At 44.2% G+C, this 21,764-nt stretch overlaps 2 protein-coding genes across 2 annotated transcripts in view; one reads left to right on the forward strand and one right to left on the reverse strand.

The window, feature by feature from the left end:
* Positions 1-6,003, reverse strand: LOC144938547 (transmembrane protein 256 homolog). Its single transcript, XM_078866469.1, has 4 exons — positions 5,785-6,003; positions 4,392-4,429; positions 3,239-3,319; positions 1-1,656 (listed from the first exon to the last, which is right to left on the reverse strand). The coding sequence occupies exons 1-4, from the start codon at positions 5,861-5,863 to the stop codon at positions 1,513-1,515; spliced, it is 342 nt and encodes a 113-aa protein (XP_078722595.1). The 5' UTR covers positions 5,864-6,003; the 3' UTR covers positions 1-1,512.
* LOC144938433 (uncharacterized) overlaps positions 5,937-21,764 on the forward strand; it is a 25,606-nt gene continuing 9,778 nt past the window's right edge. Inside the window, exons 1-8 of the mRNA XM_078866214.1 lie at positions 5,937-5,940; positions 6,929-7,082; positions 11,070-11,265; positions 12,255-13,976; positions 14,441-14,531; positions 15,827-15,896; positions 16,537-16,765; positions 17,338-17,469. Of these exons, the coding sequence (XP_078722340.1) occupies positions 5,937-5,940; positions 6,929-7,082; positions 11,070-11,265; positions 12,255-13,976; positions 14,441-14,531; positions 15,827-15,896; positions 16,537-16,765; positions 17,338-17,469 (2,598 nt within the window). The remainder of the gene's footprint in view (positions 5,941-6,928; positions 7,083-11,069; positions 11,266-12,254; positions 13,977-14,440; positions 14,532-15,826; positions 15,897-16,536; positions 16,766-17,337; positions 17,470-21,764) is intronic.

A 21,764-nucleotide genomic window follows, 5' to 3' on the forward strand; every position in this document is an offset into this window, starting at 1 on the left:
AGCAGATTGTCTGACTTTATTGTAATGAGTTGTAAGTGTGGCGTATCTAGTAGGCATGTAACAATTCACCAACCCAGCGATTTTATTTTTCACGATTCAGGATAGCAATTCGTATTTTCTTGTCGGAGTTTTAACACCTCTTTTGTATTCCTCATTTCTTAATATCCAATCGGTACAATTTAGTCTGCTCCATTAGCCTAAATGTAACAGCGTACATTGGTATGGTGTGGTTGGCATGGGCCCTGACAAAACAGGGCCGCTTGTCCGCCTTTTTGGCGAGATCGGTGCCGAGGTGAGATGTTATCTACCTTGCCTGGTATACAGGTCGTGGATTTCATCCCGACCCTGACACCTGTATATTTGGAGTTTGCATGTTCTCCCCGTGGTCGCGTGGATATTCCTCCGGGCCCTCCGGTTTTTCCTTCTACATTTAGAAACATGCATTGAAGAGTATTTGGCTGCTATACATTTACACACGATAAGCCACTTCGTTGAGCTATCATTTGTGGCCAGGTCGCTTCTGAAAAAGAGCTACATAGCTCAGTGGGTTTTACCTGGTAAATAAAAAAAATAAGTTAATTTTTCGATTTAAAGCTTTCGTGACTGCAAGGATTCATCTTCTTGGTTTTTTCCGTAAAGTCACGTAGAAGGGAAATAATAAAATAAATAAAATAAAACATAAAATAAAAATTCTCACGAGGTTTCGGCCACAACACAAGCCCTCGTAAGGACGGCTGCTTGTGTTGTGGCCGAAACGTCGTGAGAATTTTTATTTTATTATGTTTTATTTTTATTCTTTTATTATTTCCCTTCTACGTGACTTTACCGAAAGAACCAAGAAGAAGTTTATTTTTTATTTTTGTAGCCGTGTCTGGGCCCCTCCAGCCCGTGGTTCCCAGTGCAGTCGCACCATTTGCACACTCGAAAGCTATGCAACCTTACTTAGAATACTCGCTGCATAAATCATAAACACATTTAATCACCTCTAAGCGAAATTGATGTGGCAAATAGGATGAAATTCCCATCAATTCCAGATTACTCTGTTTTCCGCACAAATACTCGAATAACAGAATCAAGTAAAAAATTAAGTTTGTGCACCTAATCGATTCAGGGTCACAGATAGCGGAAACAATGAATAACAGACACGAGGATAAGACGGATTTCACCATTACATCTTCTCACACACAACTTAACGCGTGGATCATGAGGGCAATCGAGCAGTGGTGAGCTATCGAGTGTGCAGGCAGTCCAACTGCATCAGGGCCCACAGGGCAGAGAGCATCAGTTGGCGGGCTACGAAGGCATCTGTGAAAGAAAGCTTCATAGCTCATCGGATTCCTCCAGTCTAAATATAGATTCTGAACTAATTAAACCACGCTACGCCGCCCCCCCCCGCCCGCTAGCGAGGGAAACATTTTTAATCACTGGATGGACGCATCGTTACATTCCCAGTTTCCACAGCGTAGCAGAGTATTGTTGTGCGTCACCCCGTAGCACCGGTCCCAGTGCAGGCTACAGCGCCATGGCGAGCCACGCGGCCATGAGGCACAGGCCTCCGAAGGGCGTGACCCTGCCCAGCGAGCGATGGCCCGTCAGGCTGAGCAGATAGCATGACCCGGAGAAGAGCAATATCCCGGTGGTCATCAGCGACCCTGCCTGTGAGGTCGGCAGAGATGGGTAGGGACACACACGTGGCGAGCGGGTGGGCACACACAGCTGCTCGGTGAGCAAAGGGCATGCACACTCAGTAATATTCCATCATGCCTTAGTAGGCATGGCTCAGCCGTAGATAGTGCGGCTCGCATTGGGAAGGTTGCGAGTTCAAAAGCTGGTTGAGAATTGAGTCAGCCCATCATCACTCCAGCAACGATGAAATAAGTACCACTTTGCGAGGAAATAAACAGTGGCTGTACGAAGCTGTGATTAACTCCTTCCATTAAAATGTTGAATTTTTACCACTCGCTCGAAAAGGTTTGCGCCCGTCAATTTCTCATTTCAGTACGGAGAAGTTTTTTTGTTGGAAGACCACTCCAACCCTGCCGTACAATACAATACAAAGTGCCAAACCTCTAGACATCATTCACCTACCATCCTTGTCAATGAACCCAAGTGATGTATTCATAAACAGGGGCACACAACGTGTCTCGAACAACAGTGCTTAAAATGTATTAAAAGTAGTAAAAGGGTAAGTTTTAAAGGTCGGACCACAAAACGAAAGTCAGAGGGGTGAAATGCAAGATCCAATTGCATTGTACAATACTTGGGTATGTTGAAATAAAAGGGTTTGGTTCCACCATCAAGTGATGTTGCTGTAGGCCTAACTATTCACAATACACATTTTCCCAATTCTTAAACATATATCCCATGCAATGGTTGCCAAATAAGGTCTAGGGCGGAAAACACACCGTGTGCATCAAGATTAATGTTAGTTATTATTAACCTTGGCAAAGTCCATTCTATTTCTGCACGATACTTATTTATACAGGGCTATTAAATACATATCATCTATTAATAAAAACAGTAATAATTCACATTGCTGACTAATAATAATGCTAACATTACTTTCGTATTACTAAGCATGGGAATTGATCCTCAGACGCACAACTCCATTGAGCAATCGTGGGTTTATTTTCAAGTTCAAACAACGGGCATGGTCAAATCAACATCGGTCATTGTCTATCCACTGCTAGATGAAGGCCCCCAAATTCCACCAGCACCCATTAAATCCCGTGATGCCAGCATCCATCTCTCTCCATCTCCGTGGTGCTCCATCCTCTCAAGAACATTTTCTTATTCGGCTGACATTCTCCTTCGCAATTCTCGTCCATAAACCAAAATGCATCCTTGTCATGTGGTACCCGGACAAATGCCACACACTCCTCTTACATCTATGTACATGATCACCCCACTGCTGGATCAGGGGTTGCCCATGCCATGCGGGTTGTGGGAGTTTTGACCATACTTCACCATGCTGGTCAGTGTGGGTTGAGGATTGTGATGGACTGTGCTGCAGTGCCCTCTACTTATCGCTGGAGCCTATAACAACCTGATGTGCATGGTGGTCACCCATTGAAGCACTGTCCAGGCTACAAAATCCCACTTTTGCTTCCGATATATGACACAATGAGATGCATTCCGGGTGCATGGCGATTTGGTCACGTTTCCCCGTTACGGTAAATTATCATTCCACTCGGCCTCACGCAACGCTTGAGCACCACGCAGACATTTGTAGACTCACCAGCAAGGGCCGACTGGCCTGCGGGACAGCCAGCATCGCCAGCGTGTGTATGAAGTGGTACCGGTTCGCCGTCTCGAACACCTGCACACGGGCACAACACATGCGTCGGTGGCCGGGTGGCTCAGACGTCAAATCATTGAGCTGGAAATGAACGAAATCCTGGGTTTGAAACCAGGCAGGCGCCTGTGATTGAACGGGGTTCTCTGGTATGGTTAAGTTATGGTCTCATGCTGGTCAGTAAAGACCGTACAAAAAACCCCCTAGAATTTGTTTCTTGGATAAATTTAGTCTCCAAGAATGAAAAATATGAGTTGTTTCTGTCGAGCGACAGAACGTTGTTACTCCTGGTGGCAGAGTAGGTAAGTGCTGCACCCTAACGTGACAACGCACCCATCAGGGGGCAGCAAGCACGCATTGAGACAGGAAAATGGAACATGTGGATTGAAGAACGTGCACCACCCATTTCTGTCAACCCATACGGTTTACTCGTATTCTTGTACACGAAAATTGAGTTTTCAAGTTCATATGGCGTACAGCCATTTCAATAAGGGTAAAAAAAAAATCTGTCTAATTTGTTTGTGTTTCTCCCTTGTGATGGGAGAACTTTGTAGGATGAACGTTGAGATTTATAAGGGGCACGGGGTGACCAATAAGTTCTGAATTGGTCTGTAATTAGGTAGGGCACTGATAAGGGGTTGACAGGTATGGTATAGTGTATAATGTAGTGCGTAGTGTAGTGTAGAGGATGAACGTTGAGATTTATAAGTGGCACGGAGTTGTCCAGTAAGGTCTGAATTGGTCTGTAATTAGGTAGGGCACTGATAAGGGGTTGACAGGTATGGTATAGTGTAGTGTATAATGTAGTGCGTAGTGAGTGGGGCTTGGTCAGGACACTTGGCTGAAGGAGGTTCATGGCCGGAGGTGGAGACTTCACGATTCATGCGGCCAAGAGGGAACTCACGCTGCATGAACAACAACATGAGCCCACGTGCATGAGATAGAAGTTCGATGGGCTTGTTGGGTAGCAAGACCACGTGATCCGGCGACAGGCGAGGCCTTTATCCAGCAGTGAATAGATTCTGGCTATTGGTTGTAAACAGTCGCACGACCCCCAGTGATATGGTCTGTGTGTGCGTGTGTAGGAGGTACATACACTTTTGAGGTAAGCATCTGAAGTCGCAGGCTTGAACTCTGCACAGGAGAGACAATGTATATTGCATGCATTGATCACGTGGACTAAACACACACACACAGGTGAGTTTAATGCTGGTGGTTCTACACACTGTGACACAGCACACATAGGCTGAGGCTACTTGGTAAAAATTTAACTTTGGACCAAAATAAGCCCGACTTTTGCACGCTGACTGGATGAATTAGCAAATACTGCAGTGTCTACCTTATTCATACCCATCAACCCCTTATCACCTTATCACAGACCAATTCAGATCTTATTGGTCACCCCGTGCCCTTATAAATCTCAACGTTCATCCTATCACAAGGGAGAAACACAAATAGACTAAAATCAAAATTCCCCTGTACAAGAATACGGTTAAACCGTATGGGTTGACAGCTATGGGTGAAGTATGGTCGAATCGCCACCTGTTTCGCAGGGGATGCCCTCATCCAGCAGTGGATCAACATATATACTATATGACTATATGTGTAAAGCAAAACATTAACAAAGAGGCTCCCTCCCCGACTTTAATTGCTCAAGACGATATAGCAACGAGTCAGAGCGCGTCTTATAGAATCTGTCTCAAGAGAGCAAGGAGGAGACGTCTCCTAATGTGGCAACACTTCTGCTGACAGGCGTGCAACTTGAACAGACATCTCGGTTCATGGTGACTGGTAAGTGTATGGTAAGTGGTAAGTGTATGGGTAAGATGGTAAGTGTATGGTAAGTGTATGTTAAGAGGTAAGATGGTAAGTGTTAAGATGTTAAGAGGTAAGTATATGGTAAGTAGTAAGAGGTAAGTGTGTGGTAAGAGGTAAGTGTATGTTAAGTGTTAAGATGTTAAGAGGTAAGTGTATGGTAAGTGTATGGTAAGTAGCAAGATGTTAAGTAGTAAGTAGTAGTAAGTGTATGGTAAGTAGTAACATGGTAAGTGTATGGTAAGTAGCAAGATGTTAAGTAGTAAGTAGTAGTAAGTGTATGGTAAGTAGTAACATGGTAAGTGTATGGTAAGTAGTAATATGTTAAGAAGTAAGTGTATGTTAAGATGTTAAGTAGTAAGTGTGTAGTAAGTAGTAAGATGTTAAGAAGTAAGTAGTAAGTGTGTAGTAAGTGTTGTGTAGTGTGTTAAGTAGTAAGATGTAAAGTAGTGTGTGGTAAGTGTTAAGAAGTGTATGGTAAGTTCAGATGTTAAGTAGTGTGTGGTAAGTAGTAAGATGTAAAGAAGTAAGAGTATGTTAAGTAGTAAGAAGTAGTAAGTAGTAAGAAGTAGTAAGAAGTAGTAAGAAGTAATAAGAAGTAGTAAGAAGTAGTAAGAAGTAGTGTGTGTGCGTAGTCTTCGTGCTGCACTGTACACGCACTGCACTGTACGCACTGTGCGCTCCGTACGCGCCCAGACCGACCGCTAAGAACCCCGAGATCCCGGCCACCGTCAGGAACACTTTCTCCGCCATGGAGTCCCGATAATCGATAATCGATGTAATGCTTTGAAGTAAAAATAAGCTAGTTTACTCGGCTCGAGCAGAGATGAGTAGGAAACGTTGCGGCCTATGGGGCCTGCGTCGATTGCGTAACCAAAGCAACGGCAGCTCGCTGTTGCAATAACATAGAACGGATAGGGCCGATGCATGCTTGTCCAGTGTAACAAATGTAATGCGGAAGTCAGTTTTCACCTTGCCACATCAGAGGGTTTACCTCCAGGTGAAGGCGCAAGCCTCTGCAGTCGCGAAGCGGCCAAACCCAACGTCGCGTTCGTACGCGCGGCTGATGTTTCAACGCTCCGTCTCCGCGGCGGATGTTCCTCTCGCTGTGCAAACACCCCCCCCCCCTCAAAAATATGCTTTTTCTGAAATATTTTGCTGTTTTTTCCTGGATTTTTTCTGTTTGCGTAGTCACTTTAAGATGTTTTCTTGTTCGTGTTTTTTGTTTGTTGCACCCGATTCAAGAGCCGAATGGCTCAGGACTATATATATGAAAGGCAAAGTTGTGATTATGTGTGTCTGTTCAAAATGTTTTGCGTACTTCCCGACATGCAACAAACTTGAAATTTGCCATGTGGGTACTTTCCAGACTGTACACCATGCAAAAATGATAAAAATACACTTTAGTTTTTTGGGGGGGCGGGGGAGCTCAATAATGCATAGCTTTTTTGCACGGCAAGTGAGCTGTGACGTCACATCTGTCACGTGACCCGCGCACGTGGAAGCGTCACGCGTTGTGTAGTGGTTAGCGCGCCGCGCTACGAACCCGGCGACTCGAGTTCGATTCCCGCTCACGGCCACCACCGGTGACGATTATTTCAACCGCTCCTGGGCCTCCTCTAGGTCGACTCAGCCTCAAACGAGTAACTGCTGTGTGTGAACATCACCACTGGGGAGACAAAGGCGGCCGGGCGTGCTATTGCCACCCACCCCCTCGTACCAAATTAATGAAAACTGCAACTGATAAACGTTTTCCCGCCAAAACTGCAAAATTCCTACAGCGCGCGTGCGCTTGCTCGTTCGCTCGCCCATTGGCAGAGAGCACCGCCGTCATCGCCGTTGCCTCGCAGCCATTGGCTAAAGGGGTTGACGACGCTGGCCAATCAGGTGCGGCGCCCCCCACCCCCCACCCCACCGCGCTCGCTGTCGAGAATCAGCAGTGGAAGGTTGGCGGAGGCGACTTCTCTGAGCGGTGAGGGTCGTCGTTGGCGTCGTTATCGGCGTCTTTCGCCTTCATTCTTTCGGCGGGGGGATTTGACCTCAACGCCTCCTCTCGAGATACGTTCCCGCCGGCGATTTTGAGGGGAATTCTCCGCTGTCGCTTGGCTCGCCTCAGGTTCGCGAGCGGCGGCGGGGTCCGTTCGCTCAAAATGGCGGCACCTGCTGGCCTCGGTTGGCGTCAAATCGCTGCTGAGAAGTGACTCGTTTTACAATTAAATTACCGCTATTTGCAATCGCCGACATGAATTAAGTTGTGTTAATTGGTCTGCGGTTGCGAGCGTGCATTGTTGGGACTGTGTGTGGCTGTGGGGTTCGTGGTGATTCGTCGGTTGGGCGAGATGGGTCCATGTGAAGGCCCTCTGTTTGGACCCAGGCCCCTTGAATTCACAACATTTCACTTTATACTTTAAATACTATTACAATAGTATCTAGAATGAACACAAACAGTTGTTGTTGTTGCTGCAATATTGCTTGTGCATTTATTGGATTTATACGTAGCCCCTGAAATAGTTGTTAAATTGTAGATGCATGGGGTTTGTTCCGGGCTTGTCTGACGTGAGTTTATATTCTGCAATAAATAAGGAATAACACTTGAATATTGCGGTCAATAATGTTGTAATGGAATTCTAGCAATGTTTAAAACCACAGTTCGTGCTGTTGTAGCACTGAAATAAGCAAATACACGCCTCCATATAATCGTTCCCTCAAAAAAAAGATGCAAGTTGCACTAATTATATTTTTCAGAACGATGCTGATTGCTGTGTTACGTATATTATCGTTTTATGGCGAACTAGGACCCATAACTTCGATAAGGGATATGTATATAAACACGTGGACATCTGGCAGTTCACCAGCCTGGCTGCTGATGAGGCACTGAATGTCAAAACCGACGCAAGCGTTGTACTTGTGTTGAACCATTGCTGTTGCTAATGAAATGCGTGAAACCTTGATTTTTCTATGTGTGTGTATAGGGACGTGAGTGAAGGAGACGTGTGTGTGCTTGTTTATTTCATTACATTCTCCACGACGCTGATAGCGATGCACAATACAGTATTAATGGCGTTATATAATTGTGTTTGTCGCCGCGCCAATATGTGATGTTGTTACTCAACGTGTCGTCGGCGAATAATCATCTCACTTGTGTCTGAGCAATATTAGATGTTTATTTGGGTTGTGTCTTTACGTAACGTGGTCATTCACGAAAAGTACGGAACAAAGACTGAAAAGTGCACGGAGAAGCATGGAGAGATGTTTGAAAGTTACATTGAGACGCAGAAAACATGCAGGTTAATGGCATAAACCAAACTTAAGAACAGGCAATTGGTTTGTACATGATAAGTAATGGCTTCAGAGGAGGATGATAAAGGATGATCAAGAATAAAGACAGAGTGACAGCCAAGAAAAGGTGTTATAGGGGCCGTCCATAAATGACGTCACGCGATTTTCGACGATTTTTGACCCCCCCCCCATCGTCGCAAAAGTCAGACCCCCCCTCAAATATGACGTCACAAAGCTCTGCCCCCCCCCCCCAAGAAAAACACATGCTTCAAATTGCTTTAAACTATTGTCATTGCAGTTCGTATTTAATGTGGCGCTGCACTCTGATGTAGGAGAAAACATTTATTAAAAAGTCTACTTTATTAAGTAGAACGTGTTTATGTTTATTTAAAGTTGCGCATTTTGATGTGACGTCACATTTCTCAACCCCCCCCCCTCGTTACATATCGTCACAAATGTCTGACCTAGGTGCGTGACGTCATTTATGGACGGCCCCTTAGTACATTGCAGTATTGTGAGGTGGCAGCGGATGGGTTCGATGATCTTGAATGAAAGTTTATGGTCATGGTTAATTTGATGTTGTGCCACAATGGTAGTTGACATTTTGTCTGTAGATGAGTGACCCTTAGCAATGCGATCTTTGGTCGTGTTGACTTGAGTGCAGTTTGCACTGATCATTGTTATTTATCTATCAATTGTTACATTATTACTACACTGATAATCATGAACAATTTCCATGATCTACTGCTTTGGGAGGCCTTCTTCTAGCAGTGGATTGACAAAACCCTGCAAATTATACAATTTTGGAATATTAAAGTGCTTCCACTGCCTTAATAGCAGTTGCTATTTGTTTACCGAAAGATTGCTTTCTTTTTGTATGTCACTGTGTTGAACTTAGTTCCGCTGTATGCAGTTGTTTTGAGCTGCTTAATTAGCCTGAAGTCATACTAGTTTTTACAATGATTAAATTACTTGCTTGGTTTTTTACAAATCAGGTTTCCCTTTTAAGAATTGCTGTATTGATTTTTTTTTTAGCGCCCTGTACAGCGCTTTACGTTACATCTCATCTCAAACATTTGAAAGGGCACCCCCCCCCCCCACCACTGGCAGCACCTGGTCTGCATAGACATTAATCGGCCATTAGGGGGCGGTGGTTGCTATGCATAATTCCAATTGGAGTTATTTGCCTCGGCAGATTTCAGTATTTAGAATGCCATTTGAACATAGAAATCAACTTTATACACGTGGTGTGAAAAGTGCATTGTTCTCTAGAATTGTATGTGGTCATACTCCAAAATGTGAAATTATTTATGAAATTGCATGTGAGCCCCGGATTGGTTGTAACTTAGCAGTGTAGTTGTGTTTAATGATTATTTCACAATTGGTATAAAACCAATGATTCACTCACCGCATTTCATAACTTGTTTTATCCTTAACTCATTGTTTTTTTTGTGTTTATTATTTAGGTTTGCGTAATGCACACCAGAAACTTACAGACAGCAGAGCCTAAAGAGCTGGCTGGACACGCGTAAGATCTACTTGTTTCATGTTTCCCTTGCATGCATATTTTAGACATTTAAATGACACCTCATTTGGGTCATCTATAACAGAACTTGTGTTTACAATGAAATAATTTTATTTGGAAATGTATCAGTCCACTGTTGGATGAAGGCCTCACCACGCTGTGTCGATGAAGAGAGTAGTTGATTTATCAAATCTCATAATTGTAGTGATTGCCGGTTGGTGAACTTGGGAGACCCAGCACGAGTTCATATATCGCTCACCACTGATGTTAGCTGTAGTCAAAAATATAACTGGTTGCCAGATTCAGAGCATAGAACCTGTGTTAAATGTTAGATAATACAGCCGTTTGTCAATCCATGGCTGGATGAGGGCCTTCCAACTGCATGTAGATGAAATCCACATTAGGGTGTACATTGTTCATGAATATAAAACGAGGGATAATTTTATAATTTGCATTTAAGACACCATTGCAATATACAACATTGTTTATTATGTACTACGTTCAATCAAAAGCATTATTAGCTTCGTTATTTTTTCATGCTTTGGTCAAGTATATATAAAGGCTGAACAGGCCAATTAAAAATGACCATTCTCAAATAAATTATTTGAGAGAGTTCATGATCATTTGAGGAGAGATCGGCCACTTTCAAATTTTCTGAGGAACAGTTCTTAAAATGCATGGCTCTCCAGTGACTGCTGCTTTGACATTAAAACGTCTTAAAACAATGTTCTTTAACTTAATTTTCTGGCAGACCACAAAATAGCATTGTGTTTGCAGAGGACGACTTGATGTATTGTGTCAGGAGTAGGAATTTTATGGCAGTACAGACAATCCACATGTACTTGTGATCACAGTTCTGTGCATGGTTTTTCCTGTTCTCTCTTGTTTAACTAATTTTCATCTCGCTAATATTCATTGTCCACAATTCTCTCACCACTATCTCCTGTTTATCTCTTTCATCACTCATCTATATGGCAAGCCGTGTCGCCCAGTGGATCGTAGCTCAGCGGGTCACTTGCAAGAGCCTTAGCGGGCCACATCTGTCCCATGGCCGACGAGTTTTTAATAACCTTGTCTTAAAGTACAAACCAACAGAATATGTTCTTAAGTGTGGTCTTAAGCGCGCTGTTAATTGGATGTAAATATTCCCGCTAGGTCCGTGAAAGCGGTGGACTCCAGGCCTAGCAGTCCACACTCGCCCGCCACCAAGAAGCGATGCGCACACGTGGGGACCCCGAACCTCATCGGCCGCGCCTCCCTGCGGCAGCGTCCCGAGTCTCCGCGGAGCGCGGCGCCGCGTACACCCGCCACTCGCTCGCCGGACAAGCCGCGCTCCCCCGCCAAGCACGGGGTGCGGTTCCCTTCTTCCCATCTTTGAGGCAGAACTCTGCAGAAAGAGCTCTGAGGGTTGGAGGCGGGGGGACCTGTCTGGATAAATAAAGGACTTACGCAGGCGGATATATCGTGTCAAAACCCAAGAGTCGGGAGAAAAATCTAAATTGCACTCTGGAAATAATGAAAAGCCTGCAAGGAAATGCTGACTATTAGCTGCATCTTAACACTGTGCAGGAACGTCACGTACCAGGCAGTCCTAGGCTAGTACTGCCATGTAATTACTTTTGCATTGGATTGTGCGATCCAGATTTTCAGTGGTTTTAATGGAATTAATATTTTTCCTCTTGTATTTTTATGAACTAAAAAACTATGTAAACAATGTTACATGTTATAAATATGTTAAATTGGTGTAAAGGGGTTTTTTGAGGAAAGGCATGTATGCCCCAAAATGAGCCTGGTATTTCAAGAACATGCTGGGATTCGATCAGTTTTTTGATTTCCAATAATTTAGGTGACATTGATTATTTTATCTAATATGTAGTCTAGTTAGCATTATTTCTGCTGCGGTCTCATTTATTTTGACCCATTTAATTTGCCTCAAGTTAACATTTGAACATAATTTGTGTGAAATGGAAATAATTCTAATGTTCATTGCATGTACTGTTAGTGTAATAAAATCAATGTAGGCTTTTTATTGGTATTGCATTAAATAAAGAGGCACATTAATACAGGCTTCTCATGAAATAGAAGGGATTGCCGCATGCTGTTCTCCCCTTTGCAATGAACATTAGAAGTTGCATTTAGAAAGTTTCCTATTCGTTTTATTGAATATAGTTATTAATAATCACATTTTTTTCCTGTTTGGCGTATGTTGAAGAAAATTGTACTTGAACAAGGACTATCATGTAATGTAAATGCAAGCAATTTTGTTCTGTCTTTCATGAATGACCAGTGCTGTATTAATTGAACTAATGATTTGCATGTCAATTCGCTTCACACTTTTAGAGTCCGACGCAGAAGGTGGCACAGCCTCGCCGTTCGACCAGAGGTAGCAGTGCTTCACCGGCCACGGTTTCAGCCAAACGCACACCGCAAAAATCTCCCGCGCCGAGGACGAGCAAGCAACCATCTGGGCCGGCCTCGATCAAAACTCCCAACTCGTTTGCGGTCTCCTCGCGTCCATCCACCCAGGGGAAGAACTCTACTCTCAGCCGCTCGCCAAAACAGCCACAGTCGCCCGCACTTTCGTCTTCATCCAGAAAATTAACCAAGGTCGTCAGGGTTCCGGTATTGCTTGTGGAATTGGGGCATGCTGTGACACAGAGGTCGCCCGTCACCAGGACGAGGAGGACGCTGCCAGTTCCGTCTTCGTTGCCCAGCTCGAGCCGCCTCTTGCATGCTTTGGAGCGTAACAATCTGTCGCCCACAAAGTGTATGCCTATCGTGAGGCTCACGCCCTTAAAGAAGCTTGAAACAACCTGCGTAAAATTGTCTCCCAGCAGCGTGAAGAACGACAAGGAGATAGAGAGCTCTGTGAGTGGTATGCGGATGCTGAGGTCGCAGCGTAAGGGAATTTCTCTTTCCACAACACTCAGTAAAGTTGTGAAGAGTCTCTCCAGCGAACTGCTGAAAGTAGACTCCTCAACGAAAGACAAAAAAACCTGCAGCCCTGAGCGAGAGTCTCCACAAAGCTCCCAAAATTCACCGCTTGAAGATAATTCTCAAAATAAGCTGACAATAAAGTCATTTTACGGAACTATATTGGACAAAAGTGGAAAAGCTTGTTACAAGACACCACTGGACAGGAAGGCAGGGCGACTCAAAGAGGAGGAGGAGGTACACAAACAAGCAAAGATTGTTTGCGACAAAATCTCTCATTCTGGAGACATCTCAAAGACAGAAGTAATACAGGTCCAGAGTAAGGCAGCCACAACAGCGGAAGTGAAACCGTCATCTTCGAAGGGTGAAGGGCATCTCGTAAGCAAGGTCGGTAGTGGTAGTGCTGACAGGAGTCCGACCAGCCCCATGAACCAGCTCTCCGACCTGAGAAAACGATTCGCGGAATTGGGGGAGGAGGCGGAGGAGGAGCTCAAGGAGGCAAAGAGGAAAAAGTGTGAAGCTGAGAATGGCGAGACCAGCAATGGTGAACACGTATTTGACGAGGTGCCAGCCGATGAGACTGATGAAGAGGCGGAGAAAAGCGCAGCGAACGACGTTGCTTTAGTGGCAGAGGAGCCCTGGAAGAAGATCTGGAAGAAGACGGAGTCGGACGCAGCCAAACAGAAGCCACGGATTTACGTGGGAGCTGCGTTCTTCAGCCCTAAGCTAATTCGGCCAGGAAAAATGCGCAGTAACGTGGCACGGGTAGGCAATGCAAGCAATGGCATCAGAAAGCTGGCGATTGGGACAGCCTCACCAGCCACCGGCACTAGCAGAGGCTCCAGACTCTTTGCTGAGAGCCACGAGTCAAAGATGCTGATTCCCTCTACATCCTTCGTGTATGAAGCATCGGCCGCCGATTGCAAACCCCGAGTGGTTGCACCAGTTGCTGGCGCCGACAGGATCAGTCATTATGATGATGCAGATGATGGCACTGCGGCAGTGGAAGCGGTGGATGAGGGTGGTGAATGTGGGAGTGGACAATCGAGAGGGATGAATTTCAGCGTGAAGAGCTTATGTGAGGACTGGGAGGAGATTGCGGCTGAGAGTGGTACAGCTTTGTCCAAGGTGCTTATCTAACCCCCCCCCCCCCCACTAATCCACGAGCCTCCGCATGTCCCTGGGTGGTGGTCTTACAAATGGTATGGCTTATTATGATGAAAATATTCAATTGTCTATTGTCACATTCATTGCATATCCTGATTTAATGATGGCATAAAAAATTATACTGTACTTTTAATTTGTCTTAAAAAGCCTCACCGAGTACCGAAGTCTATTTTAGGAAGAACCTGCATTGAAGCATTTTTGCAAATTTCTTGTAACTTGCCTAGTGTTCGTTCCACTATTTAATGAGTGCATAGCATGTGGAATGAGATCGGAGAAAACTCACACTTTGAGGGGATTAATACTCTAAAAGTTTGGATATTCTGTTTCCCGAACCATTTACCCGTCCCGCTCAGCCGATTTACGTGGTTTCACAAATCTTCACGGCTGCTGATGTAAGCGTGTAATATCCACTTGCTTCATTTCAGGACGCAGAGCTGGCGCCATCGGAGGATGCGGTGTCGCTGTCGTCATGTAAAAAACATGCCTGCAAAGCTGGGGATGACAGGGAGAGCAATGGTAACACTTGCTGCGACGTCTGTCGCAATCACAAGCAGTTTTAATTGTTTATATATGTACGAGTACATCGATAGAGCCACAGCTCATGGTTTTGTTCATGCTTTACAACTAAGGTTGAAAATGTTTGGTGCATTAATTGGCTATCCATTCGTAATGGCACATTATAACTTTCAGAAAGATGATCCATTGTGAAAGAACCTGTAGCGTAGAGTGTTGATACTATCGGGGACTTCCTGTATTGAAACGGGCCAAATTGATCAACGTTGGCCAAAACCTAGATGCACAAACTTTCTGAATGAAATAATCCATGTATATGCATGATGTTTCCAAACTTGTTATCTTCTATTTACCACTCAGCTGGAAGCACAAATATATTTTCCAGTTTATTGTGTACATTGCAAATGTTGTTGTCCAGGCTGTGTATTCTCATGAATTGCAATTTTTGCTGCTCATGTTGTAGAAACCCTTTGGTGGCATTGCATAACCATATTCTGATTGTGATATACTTGTAAATACAATATTTACATGCAGGAAATTTCATTCAACCTCAAAATATAATAGCTCTTGTGCATCATGGAGTGTCTGAAATGACTTTAAAGTTTTATTATTGATAAAATAGACTTTAAAATCATGGGCAGGTGTGTCCATGGCATGGATGACTGTGATGTCACTCCCATATATTTTATTATATCAGTGCTGTGGTTTTACAATAGCACGGCTTAGTCTAGTGCTTGTCTACTACATATCGAACACCTCAAAAGAACCCTAAGTACGTTTTTTATGCATTCAAGATTATCTAGTGGGGTTTCTCTCTTCACAAACATTCTTAATATAACCCCTTCAAACCAACTGGTTGCTGGTAATTAAGTATTACATTCGGTATTCAGAGGTGTGTTCATATTTGCTCTTATTCAGTCAAACAGGTTTGTCCTGGATCAATTGTGAGTGTCCTCAGCTTAGGCAAGACAAAAGATGATAACAATCCCACTGTATGCTAAAATATAGAACGTTTTAAACACATGATACAACTTTAAATAGTGGAAAGAAAATTCTACCCTTGGAACAATAACTCAAGACCGCATATGAGTCTTGCATTTTTTTTCATTATAGTTTTTTGTGTTGCGTTGTCCTTCCCATGCACCTCCGATTAGCACGTTTGGCTTCTGGGCTATTGCCCAGTGCTGTGAGGTAAAACCTCGGCCTGGGTGTTACCGTGTTTATTGCATATGAATCGCGAACACAATTGTCAGGCATTGACATGTGCTGTAATCGTGGTTGTTTTGTGCTGTGTTCAGAGTCTCCGGTGACGAAAGCCGTGTACCCGATATTCGGCACGGCAGGCCGCCCTGGACCACCTTGTGGGAGGTCAGTCGGGGGTACCTCGCACCAGGCGATATCGGCGTCGAAACGTTTTGGCCCTTTTGTCAGTCCACTGCGGGATGATGAGAGCCTTCCCCCACGCCGTATTGGTTGTGGGCCGGTTATTTGACCACGCTTCACGCTGGTTAGTACAGGTGGGCTGTGGTCATCCAGACTTTGGTCATCAAAAGCAGACTGTACAGCGTATAACAACGCAATGCCCGATCCACAAATACAAAAGGAGACAACACAGCGATACACTCCGCTGCTGTTCTTGACCCGGTTGTCTGGCTTAATCCACCTGAAAGTGAAATTATTGTATTTGTTGCTCTGCATTTACATCATCAGCCGTACGAAAGAAGAAGACGTACAGGAAGGTGAAAGCTTGGGAGCGTAGATGCGGGTGAAAATAAGTGCAGTGCAACAATTGATCCTGATGTACTGCTGACCACGTAGTATGGCCTTGGAGCTACTTACAATCTGATCTGCAAGCTCAACCCTGGTTTGCATCTGAGATACAAAAGGAGAGTTGGCACCTTCCAGGTTATTTGGTCATAAACATCATTGGATACATTGAACTCTTGATCTATATTGACTTTTTTCAGATGCATGCATCTCTCAAGGCCATTTTGACGTGATTCTGCAGGTTAAAGGGGGGCAAGCATCCACTTTCACCACGGCAGGGCACGCCGGTGCCCCCCACCACACCCGTGCTGCCCCCTCCGTCACCACCATGTTCCCCGGAAAATGCTGTGGACGTTGCCTCGTCGTCGCCACCACCCGCTGTTACTCCTGCCGTCAAACCGGACCCCGTGTCCACCCACAAACTCCGGAGGCCTCGCAAGCAGACGGATGACGACGAACAGCTCATCATTGTGAGTGTCGAGTGGCAGCGGCGTTCAGCGTGTGCCCGCAAATAAAATTGGCGGGTATATCATCTCCTGCATATAATGGGAGTTTTAAAGGAAGTTGCATCACAAAAAAAAACATCTTTCTTGTTGAAAACCACCCAAGGCTTTGTGTCCTGGGCTCTGGCCTGAGTTTGAGGCTTTTAGTAAGAATTTAAGCTTTTAAAATGGACTTTATCTAGTTTTGGTGCCCTCGCAGCATTCACTGCAGTGAAAAGTAAAAAAATTGTCACATCAGTGGCAGCACTTGGGTATGCCTGAAAATCACTTTAAAAGTCCTCTTTTCTCATTAAAAGTTTTAATACTCATTTTGTACAGCCCATAGTAATGGCATCAGACCATTACTGTAGTCTCGACAGCTTTCTTGCCTTGAACAACCCGTACCGACTAGCATGGTGAAGTATGGTTAAAATAACCTCCACGACACATGTTGTGGGCATGCCATCCAGCAATGGATTGACAAAAGGGTCTGTTGGGGGGAGCAGGCGCTGTGAGAGCCACCACGTGTCGCAGTGTGTGACGGTGCTGTGCGTTGGCAGGATGCGGGGCAGACGCGGGTGGGCGTGCAGACTTGTGACACGTGCGGAATGATGTACTCGGCTGCCAGCCCCGAGGATGAGGCCCAGCACCTGCAATTCCACAAGCGCTTCATCAGCACCATCCGCTTTGTGGTGAGGTGCCCCCTCCTGCCTGCCCGCCTGCCTGTTCTCAACTTCACATTTACACTAAACGTGTCACCATCAATGTTTTTATTAACTTGGATTCCGTCATCCTTGGCGCTTTCATACTTTGTCAGTTTTGTTATTCGTGTAATGAAGTGTTTTTTGGCAAAAAAACACCCCACGACATGTAGCAATTAAAAATGTGGTAATTTGTCAACGTATATTAACGTTCCGATTTAAAGCTTTCGTGACTGCAGGGATTCATCTTCTTGGTTCTTTCGGTAAAGTCACGTAGAATGGAAATAATAACATAAGTCAAATAAAACGTAATAAAAAAAATCATATTTTATTATATTACTTTATTATGTTTTATTTTTAATAAAATAACAAAAATAAAACATAATAAAATATATTATTTAATTATGTTTTATTATTTCATTTTTTCCATTCTACGTGACTTTACCGAAAGAACCAAGAAGAGGTATATTAACGTCTGTCTTTCCTATTTTGAAGAAGAGACATTTCTCAATACTTAGCCTATTGTACAGGGTGCTTCAAAAAAATGTTAGCACTTATATGGGACTATCGTTTTTAATGGAAAAAGAATGGATAATACACTGTAACATGTATTTTAATAGCTTCAAAAAGTCCGTCTCCACTTGTTCGCCATCATTGTCAACACATGCCTGGAATCTTCTCCAGGTGGACTGCAGAGTGCGGAGGCACACATCTTGTTGTATTATTGCAAATTCTCAGAAGTGTGAACAGTTTTTTGAAGCACCCTGTTCGTGTTTTTGTCAGTGTAATGAAGTATATGGTGGGCACAGTTGTTAAATAATAAAGACTGTAGTGCATATGAGGGGTTATGTAAGTGGGTATAATGGCAGCTTAAGCCAGACAGTGTGACAACTAAAATTTAATTATATTGATCTCATTAATATAAGTTGTAATCGATCCATTTATTCTAGATTTGAAGCTTTCGTGACTGCAATGATTCATATTCTCAGGTTTTTTCGGTAAAGTCACGTAGGTAAAACATTAAAAGTAATGAAAGTAAAATAAAACAAAACAAAAATAAAAATAAAATTCACGACGTTTCGGAGGCAACACAAGTCTCCGTCATCAGGTGGGACCGTCACAGCCAGATTAGCTGCATCAAGTGAAGCAATGATTCAAAATGTAATCCCTTATAAGCAAGTTGAAGGGGGGGAGGAGAGGGGGGGGGAGTTCATCAGAATGTGGTAGCCAATGAATGGAACGTATCGGGTGGGAGGGGGAGGGAGCCAACAAAACATTTGGCGACGGCTTGGACGCGGCTGCTGCGCACGCCAACACAATGGGCAGAAAGGGGGGAGGGGAGGTCTGATACACATGATAGAACAAAGGAACGAAAATGCCCATGTTTATACCAATGCAGGCTGAAAAATGAAGAGAGTACTGTTAAAAATAACTGGGGATGTTAACACTCGGTGAAGTAAATTAAAATAGTGCCTGTCAGATAAGATGGTCCAAAAAGTGTAATTAAGTCTTTTTTGCGTGGTTAATAACATCTTTCCAGTGATTACTGAGTTTGTACCCATCATCACGGTTGAAATTATGTCTGTGTTTGTATATTTGTATGGCTTCGTGTACAAACCTTTGATGGTAGCCAGGAGGCTTGCAGAGAACCTTGGTCTCGGAAAAGACAATATCATGAGAGCCCGCCGAGTTGTAGCAATGATCGGCAACGGCCGAAGAATCAGTTCTGCCGTGTTTCAGATCTGACTTGTGCTCGCGGACACGATCAGCAACATGACGTTTTGTTTCTCCAATGTAGCAATCACCACAAATGCAACTCAATTTGTAGACTCCAGGATACTGTAAGTCAGGAACGACATCCTTCACAGATGGAATCAGATCACGGATTTTATGCACTGTGCTGAATCGGACTTGGATCTTATGTTTGTTTAGAATTTTGGAGATCTTTTTGGTCACGCCTGCTATGTATGGTAACGTGATAGTTTTGGTCGGAGTTTCATGTGGTTGTTTCTGTGTGGTGGGAGAGACAGCTTGGCGGATAGTACGGTCAGAGTATCCGTTCATCCTGAGGGCCCGATGTACATGTCTTAATTCATCAGTCAGGTGGTGTTGGTCAGAAATGCCATGGGCTCTGTGGTATAGCGTTTTGATGAGAGAATTCTTTTGAGATGGGTGGTGGTGGGAATCCGGTTTCAGGTAGGAATCTGTGTGGGTGGCTTTCCTGTAGACAGAATGTCCCAAGGATCCGTCAAGCCTCCTCTTAAACAGAATATCCAAGAATGGTAGTTTACCGTCTTTCTCCACTTCCATGGTGAATCTGATAGATGGGTGTCTAGAATTGATGTGGTCCAAGAAGTGGTTCAATGCTGGGAGGCCATGTGGCCAGATGACGAAAGTGTCATCCACATATCTCTTCCACAGGGAAGGACGCAGGGTGGATGTCTGGATGGCGTCTGATTCAAACTTTTCCATGAAAATGTTGGCTATAACTGGTGACAAGGGGGAGCCCATAGGGGTACCCTCATTCTGTTTGTAGAAGGTGCCATTCCAGGTAAAATAGGTGTTGGTGAGGCAATGCCTAACCAGCGCAGGTACATCAGAATTCAATCCCTGTTGGACTAAGTCCTCAATTATTGTTAGGGTGTCCGGTACTGGGACTTTGGTAAACAAAGATACTACATCAAAGCTGACGAGAATGTCATCAGGAGATAGTACCATGTCCTTAACCATAGAGACTAATTGGGTTGAGTTGAGTACTGCCGAAGAGGTCTTGCCTGTGAAGGGGAGCAGAGTATCTGATAGAAAACGGGCTAGTTTGTACGTCGGAGAGTTTATCGTCGACACGATGGGTCGTAGCGGGGTGCCTTCTTTATGGATTTTAGGAAGACCATAGAGTCTGGGAGGTCTTGCCGCCGATGGTTTTAGAGAGGGACGTTTGCTTGGTTCGATTAGGGAAGTCGAACTCATGATGATACTGTTGGTTTTTGTCGTTAGGCTTTTAGTGGGATCGTTTTTAATTTTGGAGTAACTCCCATCATTAAGAAGGTCCAGGATTTTGTTGTTGTATGAATCTTTATCCATGATGACCGTGGCATTGCCCTTGTCTGCCGAGAGGATGACTATATCATCTCTCTTTTTTAAATTCGCGAGTTCAGAGCGTTCGTTTTTGCTGATGTTACTAGTGGGTTTCTTAGCATTCTTGAGAATAGTAGCTATTTCAACTCTTGCTACATCAGCATGGATGTGTCCTATGCCTCTGAGGGCTACATCAATCTGAGAAATCATATCCTCTACTGGTATATATTTAGGGGTGACGGCGAAATTTAGTCCTTTGGCCAGTACCGTTTTTAGATTGTCAGAGATTGGAATGTTACTCTGATTAATCACGGTCTTGTTAACATCCAGCTTTGCGATGTGTGGCTCTGGTTTCTTTTTAGATAGGAGGTTGAATTTAGAAATCAGGTTAGCTTTGCATTTGGCTGACATTGAGTCAGCAGAAGCAGAAGTCATGTTATCAACGTGGTTCCAATCAGAAGGTGACATTTTTTGTGTTAACATTAGATGTGTTTGTAAGAGAGTCTTGTCTAAATTATCGAGTTCAGATCGGAGTAACCTTATTCTCTCCGAGATTAGTGATAGGCTAGCTTTAAATAAGATCTGTTTGGAGTTCGGTGAGGACACAGCAGCGGATGTGAGTGTGAAAGCGATGGGTATTACCTTGTTATCGCGGCATCTCTTGAGGAAGGCCAGCGTCTCGAGAAGCTGTGACTTCTTGTCTCGTCTGTTAAAAACTCTAACAGATAGGTTGAATTCCTCCCCGTAGAGGGCATTAATTCTAGATTTGAAGCTTTCGTGACTGCAATGATTCATATTCTCAGGTTTTTTCGGTAAAGTCACGTAGGTAAAACATTAAAAGTAATGAAAGTAAAATAAAACAAAACAAAAATAAAAATAAAATTCACGACGTTTCGGAGGCAACACAAGTCTCCGTCATCAGGTGGGACCGTCACAGCCAGATTAGCTGCATCAAGTGAAGCAATGATTCAAAATGTAATCCCTTATAAGCAAGTTGAAGGGGGGGAGGAGAGGGGGGGGGAGTTCATCAGAATGTGGTAGCCAATGAATGGAACGTATCGGGAGGGAGGGGGGGTGGGAGGGGGAGGGAGCCAACAAAACATTTGGCGACGGCTTGGACGCGGCTGCTGCGCACGCCAACACAATGGGCAGAAAGGGGGGAGGGGAGGTCTGATACACATGATAGAACAAAGGAACGAAAATGCCCATGT

This window comes from Lampetra fluviatilis, chromosome 22 (genome assembly GCF_964198595.1).
Source record: "Lampetra fluviatilis chromosome 22, kcLamFluv1.1, whole genome shotgun sequence".
Taxonomy (NCBI): Eukaryota; Metazoa; Chordata; class Hyperoartia; order Petromyzontiformes; family Petromyzontidae; genus Lampetra; species Lampetra fluviatilis.

What these genes read in the sequence shown, in the direction of transcription:
- LOC144938547 (XM_078866469.1), bottom strand. Translation starts at nt 5,863, where the DNA reads ATGGCGGAGAAAGTGTTCCTGACGGTGGCCGGGATCTCGGGGTTCTTA. An exon ending in GGGCGCGTACGGAGCGCACA is followed by an intron (nt 4,430 to 5,784) that starts GTGCGTACAGTG and finishes TCTCCTGTGCAG; the next exon opens with AGTTCAAGCCTGCGACTTCA. An exon ending in CAGATGCTTACCTCAAAAGT is followed by an intron (nt 3,320 to 4,391) that starts GTATGTACCTCC and finishes GCCCGTGTGCAG; the next exon opens with GTGTTCGAGACGGCGAACCG.